This window comes from Hyaena hyaena, unplaced genomic scaffold, assembly GCF_003009895.1.
Source record: "Hyaena hyaena isolate Hyena2069 unplaced genomic scaffold, ASM300989v1 scaffold_51, whole genome shotgun sequence".
Classification (NCBI taxonomy): Eukaryota; Metazoa; Chordata; class Mammalia; order Carnivora; family Hyaenidae; genus Hyaena; species Hyaena hyaena.
Window position 1 is genome coordinate 2,510,108 of NW_024080683.1, and position 13,654 is coordinate 2,523,761.

The following is a 13,654-nucleotide window of genomic DNA, read 5'->3' on the forward strand; positions in this document are numbered from 1 at the left end:
CTCTCACTCTCTCCTAGAAATAAATAAAAAAAAACATTAAAATAAAATTTTTAAAGTTTCCAATGCTACAGTCGTTCTTAAGATCACCCAAAAGGTACACGTAATAACTTCATCTGTCCTGACAACATAAATCAGGGAAGAGCATATGGACTTAAAACAACTTTGGTTGAAATGGATCATAAAGGATTTTGATCCAAGAGTGGTCCCTGGTCTAAATTTGTAAATACGAAAAACTGAGCTGGATCAAATGGTAGTTCTATTTTTAATTTTTTGAGGAAACTTCATACTGTTTTCCATAATGGCTGCGCCAATTTAAGTTCCCACCCACAGTGCCCAAGGGTTCCTTTTTCTCCACATCCTCATCAACACTGGTTACTTCTTGTCTTTTCGATAATAGCATTTCCCTGATGATTAGTGATGCTGAAAACTTTTTCATGTACCTGTGGGCTATTTGTATGTCTTCTTTGAAAAAATGTCTACTCAGGTTCTTAGCCCATTCTTTAATAGGATTATTTGCCTGCTATTGAGTTGTGAGAGCCCCTTATATATTTTAGATGTCAACTTCTTTCAGATATACGGTATACAGATACTTTCTCCCATTTGGTAGGCTGCCTTCTCATTTTGCTAATGGTTTCCTTTTTGTGCAGAGAAGTCTTTTAGTTTAATGAGTACACATGTTTATTTCTGTTTCTGTTTGGTGTCAAATCTCAAACATCATTGCCAAGCTGATGTCAAGAAGCTTTCACCCTATGTTTTCTTTTAGGGCTTCTGTAGTTTCAGGGCTTATACTTAAGTCTTTAATCTATTTCAATTTTTGTGAGTGCTGTAACAGAGTGGTCCAATTTCATTGTTCTGCATGTGGATATCCGGTGCTTCTCAACCCCATTAATCAAAGAGATTAGCCTTTCCTATTGTATATTCTTGTGCCTTGGTCAAAGATGTGTTGACTGTACATGCTTGAATTCATGGGCAATTTCTGGGCACTCTGTTCTATTCCAGTGGTCCATGTGTCTATTTCAGAGCTACTATAGACTGTGGCAATGCCACTTCTGGGTATATATCTGAAGGAAATGAAATCAGTATCTCAAAGAGGTATCTGCCCTTGCAAGTTCACAGCAGCATTATTCCTAACAGCCAAGACATGGGAACAAACTAAATTGCTCATCAAAAGATGAAGGAATGGATAAAGAAAACGTGGTGTACATCTATACAAATACAATGGAATATCATTCAGCCACGGCAATAACATGATAAACCTTGAGGACATAATACTAAGAGAAGTAAGTCAGACAAAGAAAGATATGTACGATATATTCTCCCTTATATGTGGAATATAGAAAATTTAACTCATAAGAACAGAGAGTAGAATGGTGGTTGCCAGGTGCTGGAGGTGGGAGAAATGGGAGACAATGATCAAAAAATGCACTTTTCAGTTACTGAGTAAGTTCTGGGGATCTAATATACAGCACTGTAATGATGGCTAATAATACAGCATTAGATACTTGAAAGAAGAAACAAAAACCGAACCATGCACATACACACAAAAATGTTTTGTAATGGAAGAAAAGACCCACCCACTCCAAAAAAAACCAAAAAACAAAAAACATGTTAACAGCATCTCAATTCAGTTCCAATCATTTTCCCCTACGTATTTAAAACAAGAGTATCATTTCAGTAAAGCTGCAGGATATAAATCAATACACAGAAATCAGTTGTGTTTCTATACGCTAACAACAAAGTAGCAGAAAGAGAAATTAACAAGTCCATTTACAACTGCACCAAAAAGAATAAAATAGTTAGAAATAAACTTAACCAAGGAGGTGAAAGACATGTGCTCTAAACCAAAAAAACACCGATGAAAGAAACCGAAGACAGAAACAAATGGTGAAACACTGCATGCTCATGGACTGAAGGAATTAATATTGCTAAAATGTCCATACTACCCCCTAAGCAGTTTAGATATTCAATGCAACCTCTCCCAAAATACAAGTAGCATTTCTCATAGAGCTAGAACAAATGCTACTAAAATTGTCTGGAACCACAAAAGACCCTAAATAGCCAAAGTAATCTAGAGAAAAAACAAGCTGGCGGTATCCCAATCCCAGATTTCAAGATACACTACAAAGCTGCAGGAATGAAAACTATACGATACTGGCACAAAAACAGACATATAGATCAATGGAAAAGAAGAGCCCAGAAATAAGCCTGTAACGTAGGCACGTTTATATGGTTAATTAATCTATGACAGAGGAAATAAGAATACACAAGGGAGAAAAGACAGTCTCTTCAATAAATGGTGTTAGGAAAACTGGACCACTCCATGCAAGAGAATCAAACCGGACCACTTCCTTACCCCATACACGAAAACACACTCAGAATGGATTAAAGACCTAAATGTAAGAACTGAAACCATAAAACTCCTAAGAGAAAACAAAGGTAGTAATTTCTTTGACATTGGCCTTGGCCTTTTCTAGATGTGTCTCCTCAGGCAAAGGAAGCAAAAGCAAAAATAAATTATTGGGACTATACCAAAATAAGAAGGTTTTGACAGCAAAGGAAATCATCAACAAAACAATAAGGCAACTTACTGAATGGGAGAAGATATTTATAAATGATGTATCTGTCAAGGGGTTAATATTTAAAATATACAAAGAACATTTGCAACTCAACACCAAAAAGAGTAAATAATCCAATTAAAAATGGGCAGAAGGCCTCAATACACATTTTTACAAAGAAGTTATACAGATGGCCAACAGGTACATGAAAAGATGCCCAACATCACTCATCATCAGGGACATGCAAATCAAAATCACAAAGAGATAACGCCTCACATCTGTTAGAATGTTTAGAATGAAAAGGGAAAGAAATAAGCGTGGTGAGGATGTGGGGAAAATAAACCTTCGTGCACTGTTGTGGGCATGTAAGTTGGTGAAGCCACTGTGGAAAACAATATGGAGTTTCCTCAAAAAACTAAAACTAAAAATATCATATGAACCAGTAATTCCACTACTGGGTATTTACCTAAAGAAAACAAAAACACTAATTCAAAAAGATACACACAACCCTATGTTTACTGCAGCATTCTTTACAATAGCCAAGATGTGGAAGCAGCCCAAGTATCCATCCGTAGGTGAATGGATAACAAAGTGGTATGTATACACAATGGATTATTACTCAGCCTTAAAAAAGAAGGATATTGTACCATCTGCAACAACACGGATGGGCCTAGAGGGTATTATGCTAAGTGAAGTCATATGGAAGAAGACAAATACCACATGATTTCACTTAGATGTGGAATCAAAAAAACCGAAACAATCAAAAAGCAAAAACAGACTCAGATAAAGAGAACAAGCTGATGGTAGCCAGAGGGGAAGGGGGTGGGGGAATGGGCACAATGGCGGAAGGGAGTAGGAGATCCAGGCCTCCAGGGATGGAATGAACAGGTCATGGAATAAAAGGTACAACACTGAGAATACAGTCAATGACGCTGTGATGGCACTATGGCGACAGATGGCAGCCACAGCTGTGGTGAGTGCAGCAACATAGAGAGATGTTGAATCACCGTGGTGTACGTCTGAAACCAACGTAACATTGTGTGTCAACTGTACTGTGACAAAATAAATTTTAAGAGAGAAAAAATTCACAATACAAGTAAATAATAAAATAAATAAATAAGACAAAACAGCCAAGTACCTGTTCTTGTCTTACATGTCATTAAATGCCATCTTTTATTTAATTCTTTCAACAAATATAGATTGAGCCCCTATCATTTATGCCTATGACTGTTCTAGGTATTAGATAAGGAATGGGGAGCAAAACCAAGGTAACTGCCCTCATGATACTTACATTCTGGCGGGGGAAAGGCAAACGTGAGGTAACTTAAAAACAGTGATGAGAAAGACGGCTCCTCATTAAGTGTTGTGAAGGAAATGTGGAATGTGGTTTCTGGTAGAGAACAGTGGGGGGAAGTACACAGAACTTAGGGCACAGAAAACTTGTTTGGCCAGTAATAAGAATGAAGAAGATCCAGCAAGATAGGAAGAAAACAGAAGAACAGAGTCAGAAAACCCAAAATGAAGAGCATCTGGGTGGTTCAGCTGGTTAAGCATCTGGCTTTGGCTCAGGTCATGATCTTGCAGCTCATGGGTTCTAGCTCTGTGCTGGGCTTTGTGCTGACAGCTCAGAGCCTGGAGCCTGGAGCCTGCTTCATATTCTCTGTCTCCCTCTCTCTCTGCCCGTCCCCTGCCCACACTCTCTTTGTCTCTCTCTCAAAAATAAATAAACATTTAAGAAAGAAAGAAAGAAAGAAAGAAAGAAAGAAAGAAAGAAAGAAAGAAAGAAAGAAAGAGAGAGAGAAAGAAAGAGAGAGAGAAAGAAAGAAAGGAAAGAAAGAAAGAAAGAAAGAAAGAAAGAGAGAGAGAGAGAAAGAGAGAAAGAGAGAAAGAGAGAAAGAAAGAAAGAAAGAAAGAAAGAAAGAAAGAAAGAAAGAAAGAAAGAAAGAGAAAGAAAGAAAGAAAGAAAGAAAGAAAGAAAGAAAGAAAGAAAGAAAGAAAGAAAGAAAGAAAGAGAAAAAGAAAGAAAAGGAGCTAGTGATTCAAGGAGAAAATAGCTGGTGGGGTTGGCTGTTCGAGATGAAGGAAATTTCATCTAGAATGTCTATTAGACTTAACAGCTGGAGGTCCCCAATGACTTTGACAAGTGCAATTTCACTGTAATGTGGAGAAGAAAGCCAACATGGCAGAGGCTGAAGAATATGCGGTCAATCCTGAGAAGTTTTAGTGTGAACAAGAAGAGAGGGACCAGGCATTTATCAGAGATGGAACACTTTCAAAAACGGACAAAAGAGGTTAAAGCAGGGGCACCTGGGTGGCTCAGTCGGTTAAGCTTTAGACTTCAGCTCAGGTCATGATCTCACGGTCTGTGGGTTCAAGCTCTGCGTCAGGCTCTGTGCTGACAGCGAGCTGAGAGCCTGGAGCCTGCTTTGGATTCTGTGTCTCCCTCTCTCTCTGACCCTCCCCTGCTCACACTGTCTCTCTTTCTCTTTCAAAAATAAATAAAACATTAAAAAAAATTTTTTTAAGGGGTTAAAGCAGGTACATGTATCGTTGAAGCCAGAGAGCTATTCGAGGCAGACAGGAGGTGTGCTCCGTACCGTTAAGTCGGGCCCACCGCAGAACTGAAGGCAGTCTGGGGCTTCCTAGCACTCCATGGGAGGCAGGTCTATTAGCCTGACGACTGCTGAAGGCCAGACTAAGATGTGTTGGTGCTGTTCTTTCTAGAACCTTCTGGTCATTACAGAGCTCAGCCTTTGTGAACCAACCTCAAGACTTCTGACAGCCGAGGAATTTTACTCTTATCATATAAGACATTAATTAGCCTCACTGTGAGGCACAACACCATGATTCCCAAATATATACCCTTTAGAAACATGTGCCTTCCAACAAAGTTTTCTCACTCCAGCTTCCAAATACAGTTCAAGTAGAGATTTTTTTTTTTTAGTCAAGTTTTACTTTTTCTATTAGACTACCTATACCAAAAATGAATATATTTTTTTCAGACAATATTAATTACCTCACTTCCCAATTCCCTCATTACTCCATCCCCTTACTGTTCCTGACCTGGTTGTTAAGCACTGCTTTTAATTATTAATTCCATTCCACAGATTAGGGAATCTAACTGCAAAAATGCTGTTTGTCTGAGGTTGCACTGTAGCCAGTAGGAGAAATGATCTTTGACTGTGGGTATCTGCAGTTTCTTTAGGAAAATTAGTAACACAATTTGGTTGTACACCTAAAAAAGGGGTAGGTGGATTTCTTTCATTTCTTCCTTTTTTAATAACAGGAGGGAAGAGAAGAGGAGGAGAAAAATTAAGTGTCTATACTCTTCCTTCTAAGTGTTACGGTCTGGACTATACTGGATATCAAGCTACTGGATATAAAATATCACAGAGCGAATTACCCTTAAGGTGCATCATTTCATTTCTACTAATAAAAAGTAACAAAAAGGGATAGGCAGGACAGCCAGATAATAGCCTTTCTTCTGCAAACTATTAACTAAAATATTTGATGCTGAAAGATTAGGAAGTATGGACTTTTCTATACATTTTAGGAACATCTAAATAACATTATATATTCATGAAATAAATTTAACTATAAAAGTATAAGACGATTTTTTAAACAAACATGAAAAGAGATTCGTATGAATAACAACAGATTCTTAGTTTTAAAGAATAAAAAATATAGTAAATTCAATTACCTATCTATAGTAAGACAAAGAATCGTGCAACATATAAAGTGTAAAATTTACTAAAAACGTTTTCTTGTAACTGGCCTACCTTCCAATCTCCCAAATGACTCAGGATCAAAAGACCTTTATTTACGGATCACTGGAAAGGACCAAGCCCTGAAGATCAGAAAATAGGAACCGTACCTAGCTGAGCAAATTACTGCACCTGTCGGGGCCTCTGTTTACTCATCTATAGGGTGTAAGGATTGGAACAGATGATCTCCATGAGCTTCCCAACTCTGACATTTTGGGAAGCCACGTTTGAAAGTCTTCTTTATTTGGAAAGAGAGGAATTTTTATGTTACTTATGAAATGGGCCCATCTCTAACTGGAGAGAGACCTCAGTGAGCTTTTCCAAAGAAAGGGCAGTTTTCCCTCCAAGATTTTCCTAAGTAACTAGAGATATACTTCCTGAATCCCAAATGGCAAACCAGATCCTAGGGCAATTTGCACGTGCATTATTGGTAGAGGCATAAATGAAGAAAACACCCTCTCAATTTCAATTACAGAAATTCCACGGCCCACTTCTTCAGATAGAAATCGTTTAAATGTTAATAAGAAAGCACAATCTTACTGCAACTAACAGACAAAAAACGGAGCGTGAAGAGTATCCCTTTTAAGGTTTCTTATTCATCATTTTAAAAGTACACAAAAACAATAATTTAAGTAACTTCAGAAAATGCACCAACTGTAAGATTTTCAAGAAATGACTTTTTAAAATTTAGCCCTCTCTGCATGCTTAGGGATATTAAATAAATCTGTTCAGTGTCACTATATTAATGTCTGACCTCCCAAAGTATATATACCATGTGATATGACTGCATGTTATCCAAGGTAAAAGAACTCTGAGGTTCAGTTTTTAATACACTGCCTTTCTTCTCAAAGCCTTCAGAAGACTAATAGAAATGTAGATTTCTCAAAAGAAGGGCCTCTGCACAGTGTTTTCCTGCTTACGTAAACCACAGAACACTTGTATGGGACTAACATTCTGTGAAATGCAGTTTCTAAAATTCGGTATCAAGGTTGATGAGAAATCTATAATCTAAACAGGAAGATGATGAGAAGGCCTCCTCCAGTCAAGTCTTACTGCAACAGACAGAAATACAGTAAAGACACTGGCATTTCAAAACATTGATCTTCTCTAAACAGTAGACAAGCCTCAAAGAGTGGCTGATACATGAAAATCCTTGAAAATTAGAAACATTTTTCAAAAAAGGTTCTTAACTTGGCCATGATATAGTATGTGTTTCTTTCCATTTTGACTAACATGATGGAGTCACTGTGGGGGTTCTGGGGTACAGGAGTCAAAAAAGGGGAGTAGGGAGAGAAAAAAAATAATTCTATTAAAAAACTAATTTATCAGCTATGCAAAGAAATAGCAATTGCATTGGGCTGTGTCCACATGGTATGTAATGTTCTCCAGCTGGGTTAATTACAGTGTTCCAAATTATTAGCGATCGTAAATTCTAAGAATCCGTACAAAAAGACCAGACTATCTGATCCAGGCTTTGGAAAAGTATTCATGGGAAAACTATTAGAAGGAAAAGCAACTTAAGTTGCCTCCTTCTTTTCTAAAAACACTATTCTCCACCCGCCAGCACTGGACAGCGGTCTCCAGTGCTGAAATCTAGGCTCCCTCACTAACTCATGCACCGAGGAGCCCACTATGCTGTAGTGGTTGTTGACATTCACAAGGAGAACCGAGGAAACACTCTGGTTCCATCTGATTATAAAGGTTACACATTCTCACAGGTGATGGCAGATCTCTGTTAGGGCTTCCACCAGCTCTTGAGCAAGGCCCCGTGCATTCCGACTACATGGCGTGCAGACGGCTGACAGGAGCATGCGCTAACTGGCACTGACCACGCATGTGTAGGTTTAGGGCCACGTGTTGGGTGCTTGAAGGTTCATGGTTAAGACCAGCATCCCTGTCTCCTGGGAGGATCGTTAGCAAAAAGCTTTCATTAACCTGATTGGGGCCCAAGTCAGGAATCCAATGCTCACTAGCTATTAACTCAGTGTAGGAGACAGGACGAATATGGAGGGCTGTTTCCTAACACACACGGAAGTGTATCAAATAACAGACCAAATACTGAGACTCTAAAATGAACTTTAGAGATGAAGACTGTACATAGTCAAGTAACAGCATTAAAGTAACAGAGAGACCGAAATAGCTTAAGCTGAGAGGAAAAAAAAAAGTTTGTTATATCTGAAAATAAATATTCATAGTCCTCTAGCTACTAAAAGTTTGACTAGAATTCCTGACGAGACAATGTGTCTTTAGTAAATATGAAAATGACGCTACAGGAGCTTGGTCAAAAATTTGCACTGAAATTGAAATTTTCACAGGTTTTTTAAAGATGTATCTTCTCTCTCTTCAGCAAGGGTGCCTGTCCATCTGTGACGTGACTGGCCGGAGATAAGGGTACAGTCTGAACCCACACAGACTGGGTGGAAGCTAATTGGACTTTAGGGCCAGTGAGCTCATGACCTGGACCTCATTAGTCATGATCTAACCAACTGAGGCTGCTGAGCCACAGAAAATTCATGTTGACATGAGGTATTTACTTGGAATCATTTCTGTATCTAAATGGGCTTTGTAGTTTTAGAGTCAACTTTCAGAGATGTTGTTTTTCTAAGGGTCTGTGAATGAACGAATTCACCGATCTCTCATCTACCTATGGTGCAGAAGACCGTAACAGCAGTGGTAGAGTGGTTTAAAAAGGTACAAGACGAGACAGGAAATTCAGGATCATAAACATGAGCAGAAAGCATAAAAAGAATAACCATAGTGCTTAATTTTACAGCAATAACTAAAGTTTACTAAGTGTTTCCTGTTTATAACATGCTACATGAAGCACTTTTGAAAAGTGAACTACCTCCATTTCATAGATAAAAACAAGTGAAGCAGGCTGTGTATCTTTCACAAAGCCACACACTAGTAATCTCGCCACCCTACCTTGGACCAATGATGAATGACTATGGTAGAAACCATCTCAATTCCTGTTCCAATTGCTCTAAATTTTCCCCTGTTGCCTTCTACCATACACACGAAAGCTACGGACCAGTGTTCTCAGACTCCCTTGCAGCTAACCACTACTTTGTGACATGATTAAGAGATATAAGCCAAGAGATACAAGCAAAAGGGAACTGGGAGTTTCTGGGAAAGCCTCCATGGGCTTCTACATGACGTATATACACGTATACATATATATATATGTACATACATATTCTCTTCTTCCTGTCTAAAATGTAGATATGATGTCTGCAACTGAAGACGTATCAGACATATCAGAAAATTGTGGCCCTGATATCCTGCCGTGGTCCTGACTCCTGCTAAACTGATGTCGGCAACAGACTAAGGGAAGCACAGTTCTGGATGTTTCTAGAGACTCACTTCCTATGATCTTTTGGTAGCTTACCTCTAAACTGCCTCAGCAGATCTGAGTTAATCTGGAAGGATGAACAGCCTGGTGGAACTGAGTTGCACAGGCACCTACTGCCCCCTCAGAAAGCCATTTTCCCCTCCTACACAGCCAGGTAATTCTCACTGCCCCTGCTCCCTGGAAATACGTAGCACTCCGTGAGGCCAGACATCTCACATGGACCAATTCCCATGGTGCACATGGTCCAGTCATGCTCCCTCTGCTATTTGTCAGCATGTAAGGCTTTCCCCAATAAGGCTTCATACTTGCACCACACGGTGCTAGTGACTTGCAGAAAATGTTACCCTTGGACTTCTTATGTCCTGACAAATATTAAAGGCCCTAATTTTTCCAAACTTCTCTTTGTCAGATTTTCTGGGATTCTCCGCTGACAGAATGCTGTAATATATGTAAGATAAAATGTTACAGAAGTAAGACAGTAGAGTGGTAACTTAGCCCTCCACTGTAGGGGAGGTGGTGTGTGAAGGCTCTGCCCAGGACACCTTCACTCTGGGGTTCTTGTGACAGATAAACCACAGGCGAGAATGAAATGACAATACAACTGAGTGACATCTAGCAGTGTCCAGAAACCCATTATATTTTCCCTGGCAGAACACAAGTCCAAGTGGCAGGTGTATCTGGGTTTTTCTGGTAAAACGCCAACAGTAGTGTGGGTTTATGGTAGAGATCCCACCAGCGGGCTCCAGGAGGCCCTGGTCCCACACGACAAACAGGAAAGAAACATTCAGAGTGTGTCTACAACATGTAATGAGTTATAGACTTGCTAGAGCAACAAAAATTCATGGACCCTTTATTATGTGCCAATCACCTAAACAGATGTAAGTAAAACAACAAAATGACAACAGTTCCCATTCAGAGAGATTTCTTCCTGGTGTGATAAATATAAACAAGCATTCCTAGCACGGTGCTGGCAGTGACAGTCAGGGTACAGTGCTGTCCTCACCCTATGGGGGAAGGATAAAGGAACTGCAGTGGAGAGTGAGGGTCCATGTCACAAGGCGGGGGGGGAAGGTGATAGATCAGTCTATTAAGATCACATGGGGGTGCCTGAGTGGCTCAGTCAGTTAAGCATCCCACTTCAGCTCAGGTCATGATCTCCCCGTCTGTGAGTTCAAGCCCCGCATCAGGCTCTGTGCTGTCAGCAGTCTGGAGCCTGCTTCAGGTTCTGTGTCTCTCTCTCTGCCCCTTCCCCACACATGCTCTGTCTCTCTGTCTCAAAAATGAGTAAACACTAAAAAAAAAAAATTTTTTTTAAATGATCACATAGGCTCTGTGTAGGTGGACCGGATAGAAGACGGGCTGGAAGGCAGAGAAAACCACATGTCTAAAAACAGGCACGAAAGGGGAGTGTTTGGGGAAAGACACACAAAATTGACTGGTTCCTAGCACAGGTGGAAGATGAAGCTAGACACGTAGGAATGGCGTGAATGCCCAGGAGGAGAGCTGAATTTTATTTTACAGGTAATGGGGCTTTTAAGGCAGTGGGAACGTAGAAAGACTCAGTGACCACAAGCAGTGAGAAAAGAGAGAGGAGTCAAGATCAGCGAAGAGCTTTCCGTTTTCTATCAGCTGTTGTCTACCAGGTCTTGTGTTAGTTGCTGTAAATATATTTCCTTAAATCGTCACAATAACCTACCAAGGGTAAGATTACCATCCTCCCACTTTCCAGGAAAGAATAATGGAAAGTTCAAAATAGTTAGGTGTCCTAATCATGACAATAAAACTCATACAGAGTTCAACTAGGATTCTAAGTTGTTTTGTTAAAATAACAATAGGTAACAATAACTGAACTCTTCCTATGCATCATGCACTCTTCTGGTGTTAGATTTATTGCAGTGGGGCAAAAAAAAGAGAGAGACACAAAAATCCCTGCCATCATAGAGGTTACAGGCTGATGTTCTGGGAAGCCACAAAGCCACCCAAGGAAAGAGAAGGTGCAGCAAAAATAAAGCAAGCAGAGGCTATCAACCTGGGGCACACCAACACGAAGGGGGGAGAGAATTTGAATCCGTTTCAGGTAAACCCAGAGATTCAACAGATTCCAAATAAAAACTCAAGTGGTAAATGAAAGCATTCCTGGTGACTTGTAATAGTTCTTAGTCTCTTTACCTATAACATCCTGAATCTTAATCCAAAGTGGCTGAAAAACACAATTGGTATAAATTTACGAATTTACATTATTGGTGCTGCAAAGGTGATGAGCTGGGGCAGGGGGTTAGACAAGGGGGTAAGGACTAGTTCAGACAGGAAAGTAAGATGTGAGTATCAGGCACTCTTACAGAGTTTACTAAATGTCCCCCAAAACTAATGTCCTAGTTTTGTATTGGTTTACGGACAAACATACACATAAATTTGTCTTACTTTCAAAAAAAAAAAAGGTATAGGTTTTACAAGGTAGTAATAAGATCTAGACATCACCGACAAGGGGTATTCATTTTTCTCAATCTAGTGGAAACCATTTAAAGGCTTACCAGTTTCAATCACTGAAAATATTCTACTGAGATTGAAAAGGAAAATCAGCACACATTCTTATCAAACACAGACGAATCTCTAAACATCAGTCTAATTTCAATAACTCTGATCTAGTTTAAACAAAAAAAAAAAAAAAAAGAAGAAGAAGAAGAAGAAAGAAAGAAAGAAAACAAATTGCTGTGAAAATTTGGGAATAGTGGGATGTGGCGGAGAGTAACATTATTCTTCTCTAACCAAGTGGGAGAATGAAAAATACTCCCACGCATAAACTTACATTGCTCCATTGGTATAGACGGTATCGCTTCCTTCCACGTACTGCACCTGGGCTGGGTAGACATGTTGTACCTGCTGTACTGTCTGTACCTGCTGTACCTGGAAAACAAATATCAGGAGCACGGTGAGAAGCAGATACAACAGAGCACACAGCCACAGCGTGAGATCTGCCTCAAGGCTTTCTCTAAGGTGTTAAAACCTAAGAGATTCGTGCTCATTTCATGAGAAGTGCATGCTGGGTCCAAATCAACTGTAGGAATTATGCTGAAGACATTCTCTACCATTCCTGCAGGTGTAGATTATGAACATGCATACTCCAAATATTTAGGGTGAGAAATTCTGACAGCGCCTCGCTTATTTTGGTGATTTATGAAATTCTCTTCACCCGGTCTGTTAAAGCTAAGTTCATTTTTCAATTTAAAAAATTCATGGGGCACCTGACTGGCTTAGTCAGTAGAGCATGTGACTCTTGATCTTAGGGTCATGGGTTGGAGCACCACATTGGGCAGAGAGATTACTTTCAAAAAATTAAAAAGTAAAATAATTCATAATGGAAAATTTCAAACACTCGAAGGTAGAAAAAATACTATCATAAACCCCCTGTGCTCATCATTCAAGATAAAGAAGTGCCACCAGCCCTCCTCTTTGAACCCCTTATAGGATTATTTAAAAGCAAGTGCAGAGATTTTTATCATTTTACTGGGAATGATTTCATTTTGCTCCTAAGAGAGAAGGGTTATTTTTAAAATGAACACAACAATAATACCATGCATGAAACACCAACAATTCCAGGATGTCATCTGCAATCCAGTCACTGTTAGAATCTAATTACCCCAATGTCTTCTTACAGTTGGGTTTGCTCAAATCAGGATCCAAACAAGGTCTGCATATTACATATGGTTTCTATTTCCTATCTTTCTCCTTTAATCTCTAACCACTTCCCATCCGTTTTACCCTTGACTATCACTTACTGAAGAAACTTCATGATTTATCTTGTAGAATTTCTCGAATTCAAGACTTGGCTGATAGCATCCTGAGATGTCATTTAATAAATTCTGTATCTCCTATATGTCCTGTAAACTGGTAGTTAGATTGAGGGCCTTGCACAGTTTCAATATTTGAAAAGCTGTGTACTTCATATCACATCACCTCATATCAGTTGTCATAGGACAGTTGTG

The 13,654-nt window shown here is 39.4% G+C and overlaps 1 protein-coding gene across 10 annotated transcripts in view; it reads right to left on the minus strand.

Annotated features, from left to right (window-relative positions):
- RFX3 (regulatory factor X3) overlaps positions 1-13,654 on the minus strand; it is a 287,161-nt gene that overhangs the window by 108,412 nt on the left and 165,095 nt on the right. For all 10 annotated transcript variants that reach the window (XM_039230866.1, XM_039230864.1, XM_039230860.1 and 7 more), the window contains one exon: positions 12,478-12,575. In XM_039230866.1, coding sequence (XP_039086797.1) covers positions 12,478-12,575 — 98 coding nt within the window. The remainder of the gene's footprint in view (positions 1-12,477; positions 12,576-13,654) is intronic.